This window comes from Neolamprologus multifasciatus, chromosome 9, assembly GCF_963576455.1.
Source record: "Neolamprologus multifasciatus chromosome 9, fNeoMul1.2, whole genome shotgun sequence".
NCBI classification, from domain to species: Eukaryota; Metazoa; Chordata; class Actinopteri; order Cichliformes; family Cichlidae; genus Neolamprologus; species Neolamprologus multifasciatus.
The window spans coordinates 32584448-32609025 of record NC_140447.1 but is presented as its reverse complement, the minus strand read 5'-3'; the positions used below and the strand labels follow the sequence as shown (position 1 = coordinate 32609025).

The 24578-nt window shown below is 42.8% G+C and overlaps 2 protein-coding genes across 12 annotated transcripts in view; both read left to right on the top strand.

Moving 5' to 3' along the window:
• The window catches only part of LOC146511946 (uncharacterized), a 15986-nt gene extending 8894 nt beyond the window's left edge, over positions 1-7092 (top strand). Inside the window, exons 1-2 of the mRNA XM_085171751.1 lie at positions 1-2630; positions 2831-7092. The exon at positions 1-2630 is cut by the window's left edge and continues 8894 nt beyond it. Coding sequence (XP_085027877.1) covers positions 1-437 — 437 coding nt within the window. The 3' untranslated portion in view covers positions 438-2630; positions 2831-7092. The remainder of the gene's footprint in view (positions 2631-2830) is intronic.
• sugct (succinyl-CoA:glutarate-CoA transferase) overlaps positions 1-21335 on the top strand; it is a 75840-nt gene extending 54505 nt beyond the window's left edge. Inside the window, exons 13-15 of one of the 11 annotated variants that reach the window (XR_014875934.1) lie at positions 10023-10086; positions 15652-16539; positions 16638-21335. Coding sequence is in view for 2 of the 11 variants with exons in the window: in XM_085171778.1 (XP_085027904.1) it covers positions 10023-10086; positions 15652-15815 (228 nt within the window). In the remaining 9 variants the exon portion in view is untranslated. Of the gene's footprint in view, positions 1-10022; positions 10087-15651 lie in introns of all 11 variants that reach the window. The other 10 variants (XR_014875928.1, XR_014875926.1, XR_014875929.1 and 7 more) reach the window with 10 other exon arrangements.
• The last annotated feature ends 3243 nt before the right edge of the window (positions 21336-24578 follow it).

Below are 24578 nucleotides of genomic sequence, written 5' to 3'. Positions count from 1 at the left end.
TGTGTGTTACTGTGTGTGTGTGTGTGTGTGTTACTGTGTGTGTGTCTGTGTGTGTGTGTGTGTGTGTTACTGTGTGTGTGTCTGTGTGTGTGTGTGTGTGTGTTACTGTGTGTGTGTGTTACTGTGTGTGTGTGTGTGTGTGTTACTGTGTGTGTGTGTTACTGTGTGTGTGTGTGTGTCTGTGTGTGTGTGTGTGTGTGTTACTGTGTGTGTGTCTGTGTGTGTGTGTGTGTGTGTTACTGTGTGTGTGTCTGTGTGTGTGTGTGTGTTACTGTGTGTGTGTGTTACTGTGTGTGTGTCTGTGTGTGTGTGTGTGTGTGTTACTGTGTGTGTGTGTGTGTTACTGTGTGTGTGTGTGTGTTACTGTGTGTGTGTGTTACTGTGTGTGTGTGTGTGTGTTACTGTGTGTGTGTTGTCAGATGTTTATTCCTCTGTAATTATTCTGCTTGTGTTTGGGGCTGCAGTGGAATGACGGACACGTTAAACTCTGAGTGCTTTTATTTTGTTGGTCTGTGTTCAGTGTTTCCTCTCTGAGGTGAATCATTTTTGAGGCCCTCAGAGTCAAACAGGTGACTCCTCTCTGCTCTAACGTGTGATTCTGCACATTTGTGTCACTTACATGTCCTGTGTCTGCTTTTCTAAATAAAATCCGGTGCTACAGCAGCACACGTGTAGCTGAGCGAGTACTCTGAGCAGCAGCAGGGTCACACATGTATGAAACGTGTTCAGCTGGGTACGTGTTATAAATCGGTGCAGATGTGATGTCGAGGCTGAACTTTGGTTCTCGTGTTGCTGCTTCTGTTTTGACGTCTTTGTCTGCGTTTGATCTGCAAAGCGTCCGCAAAGACATGAAAGTATATAAAAGCATCAGATCTCCGTCGCGTCACGCTCGTCTGCCGAGCTCGTGAGCAGATGTTTGACAAACAGGATCTCGTACGTGAGACGAGGTTATGAGGACGCCGGAGCTGCGAGCTCAGATGTGGCTCCGGGTTTTGGAAAATAAGTCAGTAAGAGTTGGGATCATATTGTGGGAACAGGTTTGTTTTTCAACTCAGAACCAAAAGTCGAGCATTGAATGTGAAAGAACACGTAAACACGTGACGGCGTGCCACACCGGCCTGCCTGCTGACAGAAACGTCTCCACATGTACTCAGAATGTTTTCCTGCACTCACGTTCCCAAAAAAATGACAAATTCCACATTTAATGAAGAGCTGAAGAGGACAGATGGAGCCGGAGAGGATGTGATGGGAGGCAGACGTGAGGAGCTTCATATTTCATGCATATTGTCATCATGTAAGCAGCCGTGTGTGCATCGCTCTGCAATATTCTCACGCAGGAACATCTGATGTAGCGGGGACACAGTAACGTGTTTATGTGTAACACATACATACGTGTATGGAGATGAGTAACCATGTATGCAGCAGTATAGCCTCGAGTCCAGGCTGAGATGTCATCCATCGTTGGATTGGGGAGGAGGAGGAGACGTCAAACAGCAAAGGAGGCATCAGAGACTTCATAGAAGTCGGAGGTGTTGTGTTAGAAATGAAAAGTAGGATCATTCTCACCTCCATGAGAAGAATACAAACACGTTTTTAAAAAAGAAGACGTGAGCAGCGTCCTGGAAGCAGCATAAGTCTTTCCTCAGCAGACTCGTCTGCTCAGGTTTCACCACATCACTAACTGATGCCTGAATCACACCTCTGCATTCAGTCTGAGTGTGGAGTGTCTCCAGTGGTGGTGTTACACATGAGTCACTGGTTTGATTCCAGCCAGAGACACAAACCCATAAAAGTCTCCATCAGACATGCAGAGCGAGGGAAGCGGCTGTACAACCACAGTGCCGCCAACGCCGCTGCACACATTTATACAGGCGTCACCGCTGAGGTCGTTCTGTTCGTCCTTTTCCTCGTGATTCAAAAAACAGCAGCAGAAGAAGAGAGATGGACATGAAGCAAAGAGCAGGGCTGAACGGTGTTTGTGGGCCGTGTGATGTGACCTATAGTTATAGCAGTAACCTACACCGCTATAGATGTGATCTGTAGTTATAGCAGTAACCTACACTGCTAAAGATGTGACCTGTAGTTATAGCAGTAACCTACACTGCTATAGGTGTGACCTGTAGTTATAGCAGTAACCTACACTGCTATCGATGTGACCTGTAGTTATAGCAGTAACCTACACTGCTATAGTTGTGACCTGTAGTTATAGCAGTAACCTACACCGCTATAGATGTGACCTGTAGTTATAGCAGTAACCTACACTGCTATCGATGTGACCTGTAGTTATAGCAGTAACCTACACTGCTATAGGTGTGACCTGTAGTTATAGCAGTAACCTACACTGCTATAGATGTGACCTGTAGTTATAGCAGTAACCTACACTGCTAAAGATGTGACCTGTAGTTATAGCAGTAACCTACACTGCTATAGGTGTGACCTGTAGTTATAGCAGTAACCTACACTGCTATAGGTGTGACCTGTAGTTATAGCAGTAACCTACACTGCTATAGTTGTGACCTGTAGTTATAGCAGTAACCTACACCGCTATAGATGTGACCTGTAGTTATAGCAGTAACCTACACTGCTATCGATGTGACCTGTAGTTATAGCAGTAACCTACACTGCTATAGGTGTGACCTGTAGTTATAGCAGTAACCTACACTGCTATAGATGTGACCTGTAGTTATAGCAGTAACCTACACCTCTATAGGTGTGACCTGTAGTTATAGCAGTAACCTACACTGCTATAGATGTGACCTGTAGTTATAGCAGTAACCTACACCGCTATAGATGTGACCTGTAGTTATAGCAGTAACCTACACTGCTATAGATGTGACCTGTAGTTATAGCAGTAACCTACACTGCTATAGATGTGACCTGTAGTTATAGCAGTAACCTACACTGCTATAGATGTGACCTGTAGTTATAGCAGTAACCTACACCGCTATAGATGTGACCTGTAGTTATAGCAGTAACCTACACTGCTATAGATGTGACCTGTAGTTATAGCAGTAACCTACACCGCTATAGATGTGACCTGTAGTTATAGCAGTAACCTACACCGCTATAGATGTGACCTGTAGTTATAGCAGTAACCTACACCGCTATAGATGTGACCTGTAGTTATAGCAGTAACCTACACCGCTATAGATGTGACCTGTAGTTATAGCAGTAACCTACACCGCTATAGATGTGACCTGTAGTTATAGCAGTAACCTACACCGCTATAGATGTGACCTGTAGTTATAGCAGTAACCTACACCGCTATAGATGTGACCTGTAGTTATAGCAGTAACCTACACCGCTATAGATGTGACCTGTAGTTATAGCAGTAACCTACACTGCTATACATGTGACCTGTAGTTATAGCAGTAACCTACACCGCTATAGATGTGACCTGTAGTTATAGCAGTAACCTACACCGCTATAGATGTTACCTGTAGTTATAGCAGTAACCTACACTGCTATAGATGTGACCTGTAGTTATAGCAGTAACCTACACTGCTATAGATGTGACCTGTAGTTATAGCAGTAACCTACACCGCTATAGATGTTACCTGTAGTTATAGCAGTAACCTACACCGCTATAGATGTGACCTGTAGTTATAGCAGTAACCTACACCGCTATAGACGTGACCTGTAGTTATAGCAGTAACCTACACCGCTATAGACGTGACCTGTAGTTATAGCAGTAACCTACACTGCTGTCGATGTGACATGTAGTTATAGCAGTAACCTACACTGCTATAGATGTGACCTGTAGTTATAGCAGTAACCTACACTGCTATAGACGTGACCTGTAGTTATAGCAGTAACCTACACCGCTATAGACGTGACCTGTAGTTATAGCAGTAACCTACACCGCTATAGACGTGACCTGTAGTTATAGCAGTAACCTACACCGCTATAGACGTGACCTGTAGTTATAGCAGTAACCTACACTGCTGTCGATGTGACATGTAGTTATAGCAGTAACCTACACTGCTATAGATGTGACCTGTAGTTATAGCAGTAACCTACACTGCTATAGACGTGACCTGTAGTTATAGCAGTAACCTACACCGCTATAGGTGTGACCTGTAGTTATAGCAGTAACCTACACTGCTATAGATGTGACCTGTAGTTATAGCAGTAACCTACACCGCTATAGACGTGACCTGTAGTTATAGCAGTAACCTACACCGCTATAGACGTGACCTGTAGTTATAGCAGTAACCTACACTGCTATCGATGTGACATGTAGTTATAGCAGTAACCTACACTGCTATAGATGTGACCTGTAGTTATAGCAGTAACCTACACTGCTATAGATGTGACCTGTAGTTATAGCAGTAACCTACACTGCTATAGACGTGACCTGTAGTGGTGCCATTTGCTGAGCCCAGTGAAATCAGGGTTGGTGTTCCTGATGTGACGGCTCAGGCCTGAGAGCACATTTACATTCTTCCTCGTCCTCTTACTCTTCCACGGGAAATCATTTAGACTTTCTGCCACATTCACCGATGTTCGTCAGTCTGTCCTGTTCCTTTTTTTTAGCTCCCTGATAAAAGATTCGTCTGCCTGCTCTGCCGGGACTTCCAGGTCAGCGAGCCCTGAATGCAGGTCGGGACGACACTGAGAGTCTGACAGCCGAGAGCTTCACTTTCACTTTCATTTGAGAAACTTTTCTTTCTTTCCGCTGCGCGCTGGATTTTCTCTGATCCATTTTCGTGCCTTTGTCAGTGTGACATCCTGCTGCGACAGGTCGAGGTAACACCTGATGGATGTGCTCTGCAGTGGGCTGAGGCGAGGCACAGGCTGACTGTCAGGGTTATTAGACAAGTTGTAAACAGACGACATGAATCCATATTTATTCCCAGTACAACAAAAACACATTAAAGGTAGAAACTGTGAAATGTTTAACAGATATGAGCTGATTTTGAGTTTGACCCATGTGACCGAGCTGCTGACAGCTGATCAGCTGCTTCCTGTCCCAACTTTATTCAAACTCAAAATGAGCTCATGTGTTTCCTGACATGGTACAGTTTCTCATCTTAAAGACTTTACGTGTTTTCTATGTTCTGCTGTGAAACACAAAGACCCAATTTATTCAGCATTACAGATGAGTTTAAAAAATAAAAGCAGATGGAAGAAATCAGGGTCTGCACCCTGATGGAAACATGGAAATCTAATGTAAAGGATGCAAGGCCCCTGAAACAGCCTCGGTTCATGGAGGTGATGAAGGTCGTTAAGGGTGCACTGGAAAGTACACATAATTGATCACAATGAACTATCAATGAGATGTGTTCTTTAAAAAGAAAGGCAGACGGGTGTGTGGGCGCCAAAGGTTAACCTTTCACCCAGGTTCAGTCTTTTTTTAATCTCTCCACGGCTGAACCCCTAATGCGTCAGTCGCAGTGTGTTGTACATGCAGGTGGAGGGACAGGAGGCCTCACCTCATCATCGCCCTGACTGCACCGTGTTTCTGCAGGTTTCCTTCCTCCACCAACACTCCTCACACAGAAACTCTGCAGATTCACACTCTGAGTTTTAATCTACAGGGTGGGCCATTTATATGGATACACCGTAATAACACGGGAATGGTTGGTGATATTAAAGCCCTGTTTGTGGCACATTAGTATATGTGAGGGGGCAAACTCCTCAAGATGGGTGGTGACCATGGTGGCCATTTAGAAGTCGGACATCGTGTACAACAATGTTAATAATGAGAGAAAAGTTTCATAAAATCAATCCAAAAACAAAATGTACAGGATGTCTGAAGGTTGATAAATGTGTGTGCAGTAGGGCAGCCATGTTGTTGGTCACATGATGTCATTAAAATGCTCCAAACTAGGGGTGGGTTTTGATTATCGATTTATTGATTAAAATCGATTCTAACTTGGATAACGTGATATCGATTGATTAAATCCTGAATCGATTTTTAAATATGAATTTATTTTGCCCGAAATGCCAGAATCTCAGATTAAACCTCACAAAATTTCAACAACCACCAAACAGCTAAAACAGTAAAAGAGAGCAGGAACACGGATTCTGCACAGAGACGTAAACACAAAGCTCGGAGCCGCCTCTCTCTCTCTGTCTCTGTCTCTCTCTGTCTCTGTCTCTCTCTCTGTGTCTCTCTCTGTCTCTGTCTGTCTCTCTCTCTGTCTGTGTCTCTCTGTCTCTCTCTCTGTCTCTCTGTCTCTGTCTGTCTCTCTCTGTCTGTGTCTCTCTGTCTCTCTCTCTCTGTCTCTCTGTCTCTCTCTCTGTCTCTCTCTGTCTCTGTCTGTCTCTCTCTCTGTCTGTGTCTCTCTGTCTCTCTCTCTGTCTCTCTGTCTCTGTCTGTCTCTCTCTGTCTGTGTCTCTCTGTCTCTCTCTCTCTGTCTCTCTGTCTCTCTCTCTGTCTCTCTCTGTCTCTGTCTGTCTCTCTCTCTGTGTGTCTCTCTGTCTCTCTCTCTCTCTCTCTCTATCTCTCTCTGTCTCTCTCTCTCTCTGTCTCTCTCTCTCTGTCTCTCTCTCTCTCTGTCTCTCTCTGTCTCTGTCTCTCTCTCTGTGTCTCTCTCTGTCTCTGTCTGTCTCTCTCTCTGTCTGTGTCTCTCTGTCTCTCTCTCTGTCTCTCTGTCTCTGTCTGTCTCTCTCTGTCTCTGTCTGTCTCTCTCTCTGTCTCTCTCTCTGTCTCTCTGTCTCTCTGTCTGTCTCTCTCTGTCTGTGTCTCTCTGTCTCTCTCTCTCTGTCTCTCTGTCTCTCTCTCTGTCTCTCTCTGTCTCTGTCTCTCTCTGTCTCTCTCTCTCTGTCTCTGTCTCTCTCTGTCTCTGTCTCTCTCTGTCTCTGTCTCTCTCTCTGTGTCTCTCTCTGTCTCTGTCTGTCTCTCTCTCTGTCTCTGTCTCTCTCTCTGTCTCTCTCTCTGTCTCTCTCTGTCTCTGTCTGTCTCTCTCTCTCTGTGTCTCTCTGTCTCTCTCTCTCTGTCTCTCTGTCTCTCTCTCTGTCTCTCTCTGTCTCTGTCTGTCTCTCTCTCTGTGTGTCTCTCTGTCTCTCTCTCTCTCTCTCTGTCTCTCTCTGTCTCTCTCTCTCTCTGTCTCTCTCTGTCTCTCTCTCTCTGTCTCTCTCTCTCTCTGTCTCTCTCTCTCTCTCTCTCTCTGTCTCTCTCTCTCTGTCTCTCTCTCTCTCTCTCTCTCTGTCTCTCTCTCTCTGTCTCTCTCTCTCTCTCTGTCTCTCTCTCTCTCTCTCTCTATCTCTCTAGCTCTCTCTCTCTGTCTCTCTGTCTCTCTCTATCTCTCTAGCTCTCTCGCTCTGTCTCTCTCTCTGTCTGTCTGTCTCTCTCTCTCTCTCTCTCTCTCTCTCTGTACTCTCTATCTCTCTAGCTCTCTCGCTCTGTCTCTCTCTCTGTCTGTCTCTCTCTCTCTCTCTGTCTCTCTCTCTCTCTCTCTCTCTCTGTCTCTCTATCTCTCTAGCTCTCTCGCTCTGTCTCTCTCTCTGTCTGTCTCTCTCTCTCTCTGTCTCTCTGTCTGTCTCTCTGTCTCTGTCTCTGTCTCTGAGGGACAGTTTCCCATCTCAAATCTCTGTTTCCTGCATTGTTCCCTTGCTCATTACCCAGCAATGTACCGTTGTTTACAGCGCTGTTGTTTTTTGTACTTACTTCCAACATTTCTGCTGTTCATTACTGAACAAATGTAACCTTTTTAAACTTGTGCCAAACTGCACTGTGATGCTTGTTTGGAAGCAGACGTGACAGTTAGTGGATAAAAGTAAACTATCAGCTAATTCTGGATAGCTCGATTATGAAACTGCAGACAGACTGTATGGGAGCACAGTAACCTGCTGATTAGTGCTCAGTAACATCCAATCAAAATCCTCAAATTTCACCCAAGCTGGAGCTCTGCCTTGTTGGACAGCCTGTTACCACAGTGACCTCACAGCAGCCATATTATTGGTCACATGATGTCATTAAAAATTATTCAAAAGGCTCCAACAGCACAAACACGGTCCAGAGGTCCAGCTCAGGTGAAGCTAGCAGACAGCTAGCAGCTACAACCACCTGTGTCACCATCCACCTCCCAGTCACAGAGGCCACGCCCCCAATAATGCAAACCTTTAAGATTTAGTCAAGTTTAACATCCTGTTTGGGTCAAATTTGACCAGTTTTAACTTTTAAACCCTTTTAAACGTTATCCTTTTAGCTTGAACTTTGACGACAGTTTTTTGTACAGTGAAGCTGTTCAGATGGACTTCAGATCATGGAGAATGATGCTTTTATGGAAGCTTGAACAATTATAAATGACATGTCTAGTCCCTGTCAGGACTCTTGCTGCAGCATTTTGGATTAGCTGAAGGCTTTTCAGGGAGTTTTTTGGACTTCCTGATAATAATGAATTACAGTCGTCCAGCCTGGAAGTAATAAATGCATGAACTAGTTTTTCAGCGTCACTCTGAGACAGGATATTTCTAACTTTAGAGATGTTGCACAAATGGAAGAAAGCAGTCTTACATATTTGTTTAATATGTGTGTTGAAGGACATGTCCTGGTCAAAAATGACTCCAAGGTTCCTCACAGTGTTACTGGAGGCCAAGGTAATGCCATCCAGAGTAAGAATCTGGTTAGATACCATATTTCTAAGCTTTTCAGGGCCGAGTACAATGACCTCAGTTTTATCTGAGTTAAGAAGCAGAAAGTTAGCGGCCATCCAGGTCTTTATGTCTTTAAGACATTCCTGCAGTTTAACTCATTGGTGTGTGTTATCTGGCTTCATGGACAGATAGAGCTGGGTGTCATCTGTATGCTATGTCTTCTAATGTCTAATAATAATAAGTCCTGAGCTGTGAGAAAATAATCTAACAGTAATGATTTAGAATCCATTTATTCTGAGCTGGATGAGATTAGACTCACTGAGATTAAAACTGAGCAGTGAGAGGTCAGGACATAATGGTGTGTGTGCAGTCTGTGCTTTGAATGCAGACTAATTGTAAGTGTTTGTTAAGATTGAATTACTGTTTATAATTGTCAGTGGTTGTCACGAAGACTTGTGTGTGATAAAGAAGTGAGGATGGTGTTTAACAGCTGTGTAATAAATCCCAACAGTGCCAGGACATTACGGCTGCTATGTGTTCATGTCAGGTAAAACAGGATGTGGTGGTAATAAATGTGTCTCCACAAAAATGAGTTTTATAAGACTAAATTCTCTCCCTGCTGGCTCAAACTTTAATCAAGGATTAGTGATCCATTATTAATGTCAGAAGTGTTCTTTAAACATTCTGAGGAAAGCTGCAGTTCTGCGCTGTGTGGCAAGCAGAAGTTGGACCCAAAATGCAGGCTCTCAGACTCAAGGGATAAACTCAAACTCATGCTTTATTGGCTGGCAAGGAAGATGCATACACAACCAAACCACACTGGAGAGAGTAACACACAGCAGCTGGGAGGAATCAGACATAACCAGACCAAAGGGAAGCGAAACTCAGTATATTCACGTAGGACACAGACCTTCAAAGTAAAACAGGAAGTGTAACACTGATGCGGACTGACTAGGGGAAACAGAGCAACAAGGAAACACAGAAACCAACATAAAGGAGGCACAGAGGGCAGCTACTAAACACTCAGAAAACTACACAGAATACAAGAGACCCAAACTTAGATACAAGACTATAGAATAAACTGAGGCAACAAAGACAACTTAGAACATGCATCATAATACAAACACCCTGAGACACAAGCGACTCCAGACACTGGGTCAGGAGATCCAGCTCAAGTTCAGACGTTTGTTCACGTTTGATTCTTACAGTGGGTCAGAATTTACCTGAACTTTACTGTGACGGGGAAAATGACCTACAGACCAAAGCATCAGGCTTTTAACATGGGAGTCTATGGGACCGACTCACTGCTGCCTCTGCTGGACATCAGGGGAACTGCAGCTTCATTTTTTAACCCCTGAGTTAATGTTTGCTCCACATTTATCTCATGATACATATACAATAAAACATAATGACACGCACCCCCTCCTGCACACAGCACGGGTCAGTGTCTGATGTTTGTAACTGTGTTGTTTTCACAGGTGAAACACAATCGCCTCGTACAGGAGATGAACCATCCAACAGCAGGACGCATCGCTGTAGTCGGTCAGCACGCACACACACGCACACACACACACACACACACACAAACACACGCACACACACACACACACATGCACAGACACACACACACACACATGAACACACACACACACGCACACACACACACACACACACGCTGTCCTCACTGTAACCCTTCGCCTTCAGTTTTTGACACCAGTTTGGTAAATGACATTTTCCAAGAACACAAACAAATATTTCCCATTAAAACCACAGGATTGTGTTGATCTGACACACAGACACACACTCGTCCACAGGGACTCTCCTGCTTTGATGGATCTCAGCATGTTTCCACTAAGAGGAAGCTGTTTGTCCACCAACATGTATTTACTGTCTAATCTGTCTTCTAACCTGTGTGTGTGTGTGTGTGTGTCTGGCCAGCCGAGCAGGAAGACATTCATAATGACCAGAGGCAGGTCACAGCGTGTGTGTTATAGTACTTGTATGGATCCTCATACAGTCTCATCCTGGACTCAGAGGGTTGGTGTCAGTCGCAGGTCTGTCGGCACACTTGGTTCAGATTTTTAGCTGGTGGTGACATCGGGGGAAAAACGTCCCTTCAAAGCAAACGTCTCAAACACAGCGAGGCTGCTGCTCCATTTCATGCAGTTGGAGTTATTGTGGTGTGGCTGTGGTCTCCAGCCGCTGTCCTCTGGTGTCATAACTGACATTCCACCAGCTGAGGAAACGGCCAGCACTGCCCGCTCAATAACATCAGGATGCTTCCAGAAACATACTGAAAGAACGAGTGATTATCTTCCCGTGAACAGAGCCGTCCATCATGGGCTGTTAATAACAGGGCAGGTATTTGAATCCGAGCAGCCAAAGACCAGATCCACACTGGGGGGAGGGGGGGGGGGGGGGGGCTGTGGTTCAGTAAAATGAGCTAACGAGGAAAGATGGAAAAATTCGGAGAGTCTAAGCCAGAAATCAAAAACAGTGCCTGATCAGGGTCTCGAGCCGGCTGCTCTACAGCCATACAGCATGTGGTTGTGTTTTAATTCTTTGCATCTTGTTCTGTTTAATCTGAACGAGCCCCTAAAAATAGTGAGTGATGACTGTCGGCCTCTCTGGGCTTTTATTACAAGTATTAAATTCAACGCTCTGTTTTTAAAACGCTACGATGGAACGACAGCCCAGCGGTTTGACAGACACCAAATATTTGAACATGTTAGAAAAGAGGCTAACAAAGATTAGCATGGGTGCACGAGGCTTCATAGCCAGGACTCCAAACGTGCAGCAGTATGTTAATGACGGAGATGTTAATGACGGAGATGTTAATGACGGAGATGTTAATGACGGAGATGGATGCTGTCAGGTGTTCTCCTGACTGATGTTTGGTCCATTTTCAGCATCTTTTTCTGCCATGATGCGTTTGTCGCTGCCCATCAGGGACCCTCAATGAAAGTTAACATGAGGGGAAATAAGTTAGCGTTTATCTTCCAGCCTCACTGTGCTAATGTGCTGCTAATGTTAATCATTATTGAGTTTGGGAACTGCAGACGAGCTTGGCCAATGAAATCAGACTGAAGAGGCAGATACATGTGAGCTGGGGCGATAATGTAGTCAGTACTCATTAGATAAACATGTTTGTCACATGTATATTAGTGATGGATTCCCTCAGGTTCTTTTTAAACCTTTCGATTGAAACCAGAAATGTTCAGGAAGGTTCGGCTCACTGCAGATGCACTTAAACTGTGTTCCCTGCAAAGAGTCCTGATGGGCTCAGTGAACTCACAGAGCAGAGCTCTACTACATGCTTCACTCACCCAGTCACATTCACACAGCTTTAATCTGTGCCTAAACACACAGATGGAAGCATTATGACCTGACGTTCATTGTCTTCCCACGGATACCTCAGCATGTGGACCTGATTCGTGAGGGATCTATCCACTGACCCTCCAATTAGTAGGCGACCCGCTCTTCCACCTGAGCCACAGCCAGCCAATCACAATCACATGAATAACGCTCACAGAGATTTAGGTTTGTATGTTTCCTGTAAACTGAACCTCAAACTGAAAATCACCGTTCTGACTTTGTGGCCGAGTCCTCACAGTGTGACTGCAAACAGATTTATGTGCCCACAGCATGACCAACACATGTGCACACACACATCCTGCTAACATGTAACATGATGTCTCACTGCCTCCGTTTGCTCTGTGATCCTGTTCCCTCATGTGATTTACACCAAACCATAATGTGAGAGGAATCTGTGTGTGTGTGCGTTTGTGTGTCAGCCCATTCACAGCCCTAACAATATCCTTTTCTCTGCTCTGCACTTTCCTCTTCTGTGCATCTCTGTTTAGTAAACAACACCAGACACAAGTGTGTGTGTGTGTGCACATTTGTGTGGTGTGTGTGTTGTCTGTACCTCGGAGGTTAATTGGGCGTGAAAACGTGCTGCTCAGAACATTCATTGGCCGACCTGTTGATGGCACTCCTCTGTTTGTGAGTGTGTATTCATGTGTGTGTGCGTGTGCTGTTTCAGAGCCAGGAAATAGCTCAGAACAAACAGTAACAGACTGAAACGTGATGGAGGCAGCGAATCAAAGCAGGACACAAACCAAGCTATTCAAGCTAGAGCCAATGCAACCTGCAGGCAGCGCTAAACACAAACCTGAGGACGGCCCACCTGCCCTGACAGTCCCAGTAACCAACCACAACCACCTGTAACTAAGCAACCAGCAACACCTGTAACTAAGCAACCACAACTACGTGTTACTAGGCAACCATGACAACCTGTAACTAATTAACTATGAACACCTCTAACTAATCAAAGACAACTATCTCTAACTAAGTAACCATGTCCGCCTGTAACTAAGCAACCAGGAACATTGTAACTAAGCAACCACAACTACGTGTTACTAAGCAACCGTGACAACCTGTAACTAATTAACCATGAACACCTCTAACTAATCAAAGACAACTATCTCTAACTAAGTAACCATGTCCGCCTGTAACTAAGCAACCAGGAACACCTGTAACTAAGCAACCACAACTATGTGTTACTAGGCAACCATGACAACCTGTAACTAATTAACTATGAACACCTCTAACTAATCAAAGACAACTATCTCTAACTAAGTAACCATGTCCGCCTGTAACTAAGCAACCAGGAACACCTGTAACTAAGCAACCACAACTATGTGTTACTAGGCAACCATGACAACCTGTAACTAATTAACCATGAACACCTCTAACTAATCAAAGACAACTATCTCTAACTAAGTAACCATGTCCGCCTGTAACTAAGCAACCAGGAACACCTGTAACTAAGCAACCACAACTATGTGTTACTAGGCAACCATGACAACCTGTAACTAATTAACTATGAACACCTCTAACTAATCAAAGACAACCACCTGTAACTAAGCAACCACAACTATGTGTTACTAGGCAACCATGACAACCTGTAACTAATTAACCATGAACACCTCTAACTAATCAAAGACAACTATCTCTAACTAAGTAACCATGTCCGCCTGTAACTAAGCAACCAGGAACACCTGTAACTAAGCAACCACAACCACGTGTTACTAAGCAACCATGACCACCTGTAGTTAATTAACTAATTAAATATAACCACCTCTAGCTAATGAACTAGAACCACCTGTAAGTCATCAATCATGAGAACCTCTAACTAATCAAATACAATCATCTCTAGCAAGTCGTTATCCACAGCCATCTGTAACTAAGCAACCACGAACATCTGTAACTAAGCAACCACGATCATCTGTAACCAAGGATACCAAGATCATTTGTAACCAAGCAACCAAATTCTAAAAAACCTGTTTCTAAAAATGTAAAAAAAAAAAAAAATAAAATAAAAATAAACCTTTTGTTTGTTTTTTAAAGTCCTATGTGATCGGGATCTGGTTTGTGTCCTTTTTCAGTTGTTATCTCTATTAACTATGATACAGAGCGATACCATGTATAACTCACAAGTTAACTTATTATATCATGTGATTATATAAACACAAATTATAACATCATTAGTTGATAAACATAAACTAAACAGTTAAAAGAGGTAATATTTACCGTTTGTTAACACTAATTGTTATAATGTGTATAAACACCATTAGAAGTAATACTTGTATATAATTTCTTGAGCACATATCCTTGGGCAAGATACTAACCCCATGTTTGCCTACTGGTGGTGGTCAGAGGGCCCGGTGGCGCCAGTGTCCGGCAGCCTCGCCTCTGTCAGTGCGCCCCAGGGTGGCTGTGGCTACAATGTAGCTGCCATCACCAGTGTGTGAATGTGTGTGTGAATGGGTGGATGACTGAATGTAGTGTAAAGCGCTTTGGGGTCCTTAGGGACTGAGTAAAGCGCTATACAAATGCAGGCCATTTACCACTGACCACAGACACAAAGAAAACTGTCAATCTTTTTCCGCCTCAGTGGTTTGATTATTTCTCCTCTTCGGTTTTAGCACAGAAATGCAAAAGAATGCAATCAGTGAATAACAGGATTACATAATCTTATTCCATAATTATTTGCCCTGACACCCTGAACACACACACAGTCAAACATGACACTACGCGGGCAGATACACATACACTTGTGTCGTCTTGCACGAGTGGCCTCACACACACACAGTGTGAGAGTTCGGCTCATTAGTGCTGTTCTTAAAAAAAAACAGCTGATTGTTGTGAGTTTCCCAAAATAAAATGTTTCCTTTTCCTCCTCGCTCACTTCCTGCCTTCATTTTTTCTCTAAAACTAATTTAACAGAAAGAAATGAAACGAAACAAGAAGCTGAATTCAAAAAATAATCTTATATGAAATCAGAATGACTCACAGATGGTTGCTGGTCCCGCCCCTATTATAAGAACATGGTTAATTTGATGTTCCAGGTGACACACACACACACACACAACCACACACACACACACACACAGTGTGAGAGTTCGGCTCATTAGTGCTGTTCTTTAAAAAAACAGCTGATTGTTGTGAGTTTCCCAAAATAAAATGTTTCCTTTTCCTCCTCGCTCACTTCCTGCCTTCATTTTTTCTCTAAAACTAATTTAACAGAAAGAAATGAAACGAAACAGGAAGCTGAATTCAAAAAATAACACACACACACATTTTCACACACACACACACACACACATTTCAGTAACTTCATATACTTTAGATTTATTATTTATAGATTTATTATTAATTGGCTTAGTTGTTTTTGTAAACACATCAGCTGCAGGGATTTCACTATGTGGGCATTTTACTTTAGTTCTCCAACTACAATCAGCTTTACATTGTCTGGCCACACCGTGAATTACACTACACATTACTGTTTATGACCTGTTACCCACTGAAAACAGCTGGAACTTTATGCAACCACAAATGTGATGAAAGATCAGGAAATTGTTCTCCAAAGTGTGAGTGAGACCAGGAACTTGAACACAAACAGGTGAAACATGGAAAGCAGTGGACAAACAAGAGAAGGAATGCAAAGATGAGAAAAACTGAATGAGTGGGATTGAATCTGCAGTTCCTTTCCGACAGCACGCGGCTCTGATTCGCTGTCTCTTTTTGTTTGTTTGTCTTCAGGTCCGGCGGTTCGTTTCAGCAGCTTCTCTCCCAGCGGCCCGACACCCCCTCCTCTGATTGGCCAGCACACCGTAGAGGTGCTGCGAGACGTCTTATCATACAGCAAAGAAGTTATAGAAACCCTGCTGGAGTCAAAAGCAGTGGTTCAGAATGAAGTCTTCTGATTGGCCGAAAGAAAAATAATTAACGAGAGAAAGGAAAAGACAACAACTGATCATTTTTAACTGATCACTAGTTTTGATTTTAAAAGACTGATAATTAAACATTTAGATTTCAGCTGAAAATAAGTTCATATTTCCATTTTTAAATGTATTTTTAAATTATTTATGAACAATTTCTGTATACGGAGTGTTTTTACACAAATATGAAGCTGATTCTTTTAAGATCTTTGTGTTTTATGACTCTACAGTAACTCTACAGAACTCTACAGAACTCTACAGTAACACTACAGTAACTCTACAGAACTCTAAAGTAACTCTACAGTAACACTACAGTAACTCTACAGAACTCTACAGTAACACTACAGTAACTCTACAGTAACACTACAGTAACTCTACAGAACTCTAAAGTAACTCTACAGTAACACTACAGAACTCTACAGTTACACTACAGAACTCTACAGTAACACTACAGTAACTCTACAGAACTCTAAAGTAACTCTAAAGTAACTCTACAGAACTCTACAGTTACACTACAGAACTCTACAGTAACTCTACAGTAACACTACAGTAACTCTACAGAACTCTACAGTAACTCTACAGTAACTCTACAGAACTCTACAGTTACACTACAGAACTCTACAGTAACACTACAGTAACTCTACAGAACTCTAAAGTAACACTACAGTAACTCTACAGTAACACTACAGAACTCTACAGTAACTCTACAGTTACACTACAGAACTCTACAGTAACACTACAGTAACTCTACAGAACTCTAAAGTAACTCTACAGTAACACTACAGTAACTCTACAGTAACACTACAGTAACTCTACAGTAACACTACAGAACTCTACAGTAACTCTACAGTAACACTACAGTAACTCTACAGTAACACTACAGAACTCTACAGTAACTCTACAGAACTCTACAGTAACACTACAGTAACTCTACAGTAACTACAGAACTCTACAGTAACTCTACAGTAACACAACAGAACTCTACAGTAACTCTACAGTAACTCTACAGTCATACTCTTCTAACTTTACAGGACACTGATGATTTTTGTCAGATGTTCAGGTCAGTGTTTGAAACAATACGCTACAAATACCAAAGAAAGATCACACCATCATGACCATCATAAAATGTTTCTCAAAGCAAAATATGTTTATTGCACCTTAGAGATGTTTATGAACTTGCTTTTAAATAAAATTTTTGAATCATTTTATGACCTGTGTATGTGCATGTGATGTGACACTTTGGGGGGTTGATGTCGTGATGATTTACTGGAATGTCAATTATAATAAATCGCCTGCAACAAGTTTCAAGAAATGAAGTGAAAGGACTGACCTGGAAGCAACCTTCTGGAAAATGTCACCTGTTCATTCACCTGACTGCTTGTCTCTTTGGTTTGCTGTCCCCACATGACCTCCCCTGTGGGGACAGGTGTTTCTGATAGAGATTGCTGACTAGGTTAAAGTTAGACACTGGGTGTACTTGTTGTTTGATATGCAGCCAACTGTTGGACGATGGACACAGTCATGGGTGAATGAATGAGGATCACCTGAGCTCAAAGGTGAGGTGGAGAATAAATGCAGAAAAACTCAGGCATTCTCTCGTAAACGTAAGATGCTCTGTTCTTTAACGTGGGAGAAATATTTTAAAAATATAAATATTATGTTTCATTGATTAGAAACTTTGCAGTTTAAGGTACGTATCACATGAGAACACATGCCCCTGAACAGGAAGTCCCAGATTTTCTCCCTCCACTGATTTCTGATCAAAGGACAAAGGAGGGGGGACAACTAAGCTGTAGTGCCTCTTCTCTTCACTTCACTGTGCAATACTTTTTGTTAATAGTCAACGGTGCAATAGACTTCAATACTTGAAATGTGCAATTCCCTTGTATTCTTATTCCTATTTATTCTATTTATCCCTTTCGTATATTTTATTTATATATGGCTCTGTATTTATATATGTGTATATATATAATATTCTGCTCTGATCTGATCTTATCTCTCTTATCTTAAATAGAGGCACAAAAACAGATCCGCCCACAATGGTGCAAATGTGAAAAAGCTGTTATTGTGAGATAAAAGGTCAGTTTCATTTCTTTTGCTAAAAAATATTAATGAAGAAATGGTAACCTTTCCAGCTTTAATGCATTAAGGACCATCTGAGCTTCACCCAGTCGTCAGTAATGATATCATCTCCCCGCGATTCCTTCCTCGTTGGCAGCTGTCGTTCATGCCACCTTCATGATGGTTCCTATGTTCTAAATTTAGATGGAAATTCAGGATGAAGATGTTCTGAAAAACTCGGAGCTCCGGGAGGCTGGAACCCCGCCGAGGCGCCGGCTTTCTGCCCTTTGGTCTGTCACTGATGGAAAACTGTTGATCAGTGCAGCTTGAAGCGGTTTGTTTCACACTTCGTATGCAGGGAAAACAGAGGAGATGAAGTGTACAGTGTTTGGATGCCGGGTGAGTGATTTCCAGCATCCTCTGCAGGATATTGTTCTGGGACACCAGTGAGAGATTATTGGCAGCAGCCCAGCTTGTTTATGACATTAATCATCTCTGATCATTGCTTGCAACATGGCTGCATGTCAAGGATAAAAAAGTAAGCTCCCAGGAGCTCGATATCTCCTGCTGCACGCCGGGATCTGTCGCTCCTTTTGGAAACGCTGAGCGTGCCATTCATGTCGGTGGGAGGACGAGAGGCAGGTTGACAGTTTGATTAATGGAGAAGAAATCCTCTGGTAGAAAGCGGAATAATTGAATGAACGTGGTGTTTACTGAATTTGAGGAAACGTGACGCATCTGGACCGTGGCGGAGTCGCCGGGGGAGGCGCAGACTGACGTGTTTGTTTGAGTTTTGAGGGAAGAAGGGAGGAGAGGGGAGGCTCAGGTGTGATTCATCACAAACCAGGGACTTACTGTAGCCGTGCCATCCAAAAACTGACACAAACACTGCTCTGGGATCACATGTCATCTTCCTGAGCAGAGCAACCCTCCTACAGAACGCCATTACATTAAACCAGAGCAGAGCAAGTTTGTAAAATAATTGTTTTCAAGGACATTACTCAGCAGATCGTCCGTGCCTTCAAAACTGGAGGCCGTTCAGCCCTGATCGAGGAGTGTAAGGACAAATATTACAAGAACAACAATCAGTCGTCACAGTCAAAGGCACAAATTCACTGGAGGAAAGGCGATTTTCTTAACGACTTAAAGAAAATCACAACGGGCCCCAAGGTGCGTGTAAATTTGAAAGGCCCCACCCCTCCTAAGAGCCAGAGCCTTAAATTCAGACGGGCGAGTTTTTGGTTGTTTTCTGTCTCGTTTTGTCTCAAATTTATTTCTTTATTTTTGTTTCATGACTTCTTTCAGCTAGCTGATGTCCAAAGAGAAAATCTTGACTGTGACTTCGACTTCCTGTAAAACAAAACTCTGAAAATCATTCACATGAAATAAAGCTGCTGCTGTCTGCTGACTGTGGACTTCCTCGTTCTACAGACTGAGTTTGTTTCAAACTGGAAATGTGAAATAATTTAAAGAGTGACAGAAACGGCACGATAAGTCCTCGACGCTGAAAAACCCCATATGAGTGTTTTTATCAGTCGCAGGCTGTTGTCCGAGTTCATCATCTCTGACAGCTGTAATCTAACGGGCTGTGTCAGAGCTTCATTCCTGCAGTAAAGACATCAGCAGACTCTGAGCTCATTTTCTGTTGTCATGAACTTATTTAGGACTCGTTACAGGAGCCAAGGTCTAAGAAACTCACACACATGTGTAGCAGCAACACAGCGCTGTGAGATTATGGAAGCGTGTGCATGTGTGCTCTGGCTGGAGGTCGGTCACTGTCACAGCTAATAAAGTTTCTTAAGGCTGTTATTTGTAACATGAATGTGACCGAGCTGCTCTGTTTTGCTGTGTTTACAGCACACCAGATGCAGCTGTTTCTGACATGTAGAGGGTTGAGTTAGCTAACTGAAGTTTTTAATTCGTTTTTAACTCTATGACGTTAGCATGCAAAGTTAGCCTGTTGCTAGCAGCAGGTGTCTGCTGTTCTTCGTCATTCGGCTCTGTTATCGTGGAACCGGCCTGGCAGACACTCAGCACACAGATCAGGGTTCTCTGTATACATATATACCTGTTTAGTGACTGACAGTAAAGAGTCCAGAGATCCAGTACTGTCTGCCTTTCACACCAGAACACAACATATGAGCAGACGTAACACACAGTTACAGTTTCAGAGAGAGCTGTGTGTGCATTACGGTGTGGGTAAAATCCAAGAGGAGGCGTTAAACCTGACCCGACCCAACCTGCTGCATGTTCAACTCCCTGTGACCCGTTTAGGTTCTTATTGAGCACTCACGTGTAAATCTTGTGACAGTCCAAATGCTCGTGCATGAACCTGTGAAACTATGAGTCAGTATGTGAGTAACATCTAACCCTAACCGCACCCCTGACCTGGTGGATGTGTTTAGCAGGAGTTTAAAATCATGCTAATATTTCTGCATAAGCTGCTCTCCAGGTCCTCAAGGACTCGCTCCACACGCCACGCGCAATTACTACACAAATGAGCAGAAAGCATCTGGGTCCAGATTCATTTGCAAGTGAATCTCTGAGTTTGTCGATCTGAGCCAAAAAGTTCATAACGTTGATGTTGGACAGAGTCTGAGCATGACACGGTCACAGGAGCTCCTCGATGCAGGAGGTGCTAGTTTCAGGTTAAAACACTGAGAGGTGTGTCTAAAATCATGAAACAGGTGTGCATGTGGTGGAGGTGTTGGAGCTGATGACAGGGAGAAACGGTGTCCACATACTTCTGCTCATATTGATTGATTGAATCTTTATTTTGAACATGCTGAAAAAGTACAACAACATAGAATTAAAAGAGACAAACAAACAAAGCAAAACAAAAGCAAAACGAGCAAAAACAACTACGAATAACTTTCATGTTCAAACAGGAGCAGGAAGAAGCGTGAGCTTATTTAATCCCACCCCCTGTCCACTATCTAGTAATCAATAGACTGCAGAAATACCTCCTTACAATCACATTATATGTTACGTGTATTTTTAAAAAAATGTATTAATTATATGTATCTATGTATATGTATGTATTTAATCCCACCCCTTTGCCATAAATTATCAGTTAATATTTAGTTGTTTCATTACTGATATAATTTGTAATAAAAATAGTAAACAGATTTCTGATATACTATAATATCACATCATGAGTTTCTTTTTTAAATAGAGACATTCACTTAATCTAAATATTTTCCTTTTCTTTATAGTTCGAGAAGATCATATTTTTATAACTCTTTTTGAACAGTTTTATGTTTGGACGTTGCTTTAATTCCATATTCAGACTGTTCCACAGTTTCACTCCATGAACAGAAACACAAAAGCCTTTTCTTGTAGTACGTACCTTCATTGTTTTGAAGTTACAAAAACCCCTTAAATTATAACTTCCTTCTTTCAAAACAAACATACTCTGAATATTTCCTGGCAGTTCTTTATTTTTTGCTTTGAATAGAATTTGTGCTGTTTGGAATTTCACTAGATCGACTGCAAAAATAGTGAGTTTGTATGTTCCTGTAAGCTGCACTGTGGATGATTCGAATTGCTTTTTTTTTGAAGAGTACAAATTGAATGTAATGTGGTTTTATAGTTATTGCCCCAGACCTCTACACAATAGCTTAAATATGATGAAACCAGTGAACAGTAGAGAATATGAAGTGATGTTTGTCTAACACCTGTTTGGCCTTGTTTAGTGTTGCAATGCTTCGTGATACTTTGGAATAAATATATCTTAAGTAAGCTCTCAGTTAAGTTTTTCATCTGTTATTACCCCCAGAAAATTATTTATTTTCAATATCAACACCATTTATTTGAATCTTTGCATTTGTATTTAAACTACTATTTCCAAATAACATAAGTTTAGATTTATTCAAATTTAATGATAATTTATTTTTATCAAGCCAGAACTTCACTTTACTTGTTTCATATCCTCCAATAAATTCTGCAGATCATCACCAGAGCAGAAGATGTTTGTATCGTCAGCAAAGAGAACCATTTTTAATACTTTGGACACTTTACAGATGTCGTTAATGTGTAAGTTGAAGAATTTTGGACCCAAAACTGACCCTTGGGGTACACCACAAGCAATGTGCATACATAAGGAACAACCACCATTTAATTTCACAAACTGCTTTCTGTCACTTGAATAACTCCGGGCCCAATCTAAAGCGACCCCTCTGACACCATAACGTTCCAGTTTTCTTATTAATATATCCTGATCTATAGAGTCAAATGCCTTTGTCAAGTCTATGAATAACCCAGCCACATGTTGCTTTTTGTCTGTGGTATTTGTGATGTAATCTATTGAATCTAATAGTGCTGATGATGTTGATCTGCTTTATCTGAATCCGTACTGACTCTCAGTGAGTAGTTTATGTGTATCTATAAATTTTTCCAGTCGGTTTTATAAAGACTAATGTAATAAAGTTGGAGTTTGGCTCTGTGTTCGGTGACAGCAGCTGATTTGTCTTTTATTGCTCGTCTGTGTTTTTAAACTGAACTGTATTTTCACCCAACTTTAAGAACTGCACATCTGCAGCGTCCTTCAGCTGTTCCTGTGTGTTTTCTGTTTGAACAGATGAGAGCGGCGCTGCTGCTGCTTTATGAGCGAGGAGTGAGCGCTCTCACTTTCTTTGCTCTCTCTCTCTGTTCTCGTCATGCTCGGCCGCCCAGTTGGCTGCCTCTGTGTTGAACTCAGTGTGTGAGAGAAAAATTCGGATGTACGTAACTCACCAGCTCTTTAAGTGTCTCTTATTCCCCAACATCTGGAGTGTGTGTGTGTGTGTGTGTGTGCAGGAAGCTGAAGCTTTTTTCTGTCCAGCCTAATGTCGAACACAGACACGGTTATATGAGAGAGACAGACACTAATATAACGTTTGGTAACACACCGAGGTCGCCGTCTGACCTCACATCAGTGGACAAAATGATACTTTTATTTTGAAGGGACACATGATCGGGCCTGTTGCCCCTCCTGCTCACGCACACAGAGACCATTAATGTGACTCTGTGTTATTATCTGCAGAATGAGGACTCACACTGATGCAGCAGCACATGATGGCGTATTCAACCTTAAACACAACGTTTCATTGATGTGGTAGTCCGATCTCCTGCCACTGCCCTCCGTCACAGCTGTTCTTCGATCACATAGGATGAGACACTAGGGTCAGTTAAAGACTGTTATTATCCGTATCATGGCTTCTGGGAATTCTGGGATAATCTTTTCATATATTTCTCTGTTGTTGAGTAAAGAGAGTATCAGGAGTGAAAGAGAAGGTTTAAAGATGGAGGTGATGGTGGAGACGGTGGAGCTGGTGATGCTTTATTCAGAACGTCATGTCACATTATGTCATATAAATCATATCGTTGCCCTGAAAGCTCTGCACACATCGGTAAAACACGGAGTGATGGGACTATGCCGACAGATGCTGTCAGGGAGGAAGAGGAGGACTTCAAATATGGCCGACCGTCCTCTGGACATCGTCTCAGTTCCATGATGACAGGATGAGCTCTTCAGGGACCGGTCTGTTATTCAAGATCACAACTTGTTACAGTGATAAGAAACACACTCACTGATTGAATTCATTTCCTGATGCCTTAAATCTGGTCTTCAGAGCTCGTGGGGACTCTGTCCCTAAAAGGAAGTCCCCGGCGTTCCTGCTGGCACAGATTCATTTCCTGACATGTGCGCTGTCTCTCTGTGTAAATTGAGGGTGACAGGAACGAGTTGCAGGTTCAGCTGCAGCCTGCAGAGAGTGTGAGGTGTTTATGGTGGAAACACACACACACATACTGGGAGCTCGGGTCTCCCTCATATGACGTCCACAGGGAGTTTCTCTGGAAAGCACTTCCTGATGTGAGCCGGATGGAGAGAGAGACAGGTCCTGTGCAGCTGCAGCAGCTGGATTTCACATTAGAGCAGTCGAGATGCCCCGCTCCACAGACAGGATGTGTACTCCCGGTTTCCATGGCAGCACCGTCCTTTTCCTCGTTTCCTCCCGTTCTGCCGTTCGTTCCGTCAGAGGAAGTAAGAGCGAGATGGATTCAGCAGAGAAGTTTAGAATTGACATTTATATTTACGGACAGAAACGTGGTCCTAAAATCTGCTCTCATATTTTATATGTATTCATATACCAAAAAACATGACGACGTCACATCTGAAAAAGAAGCTAAAACAGCTGGACCGCCACCTGGTGGCTGCCTGCAGTAAAAGTCCCAAACTCCGCCCCCCAGAATCTGTTTTCTATTCAGCTGAATTCTATTTATAAATCATCGTTTCACACCAAGAGTCACCTCAGAGTCATGAAGAGCGGTGCTAGGACACATGTGCTAGGACACATGTGCTAGGACACATGTGCTAGGACACATGTGCTAGGACACATGTGCTAGGACACATGCATGAGCGAAGCTGAGCCATGTATTCAGGCTGAATTACAAAATCATGGCAGGTGGTTAGACACTGAGACACAGGAACATGGACACAGCAGGGTGACAGCTGACTGTGTTCAAAGACAGTGAGACATAAGCACTAGAGGTAACTGCCAAAATAAAACAGGAAGTGAGAGATGTAACTAAAAAGAAATGGATGAAGTTCACATAGAGGACCCAAAAGGCTGGCACAGGGAACACCGAGGGAATCAATACCCACTGTGAATATGAACTAAAGGTGAAAAAGAAATGTAAAATCCC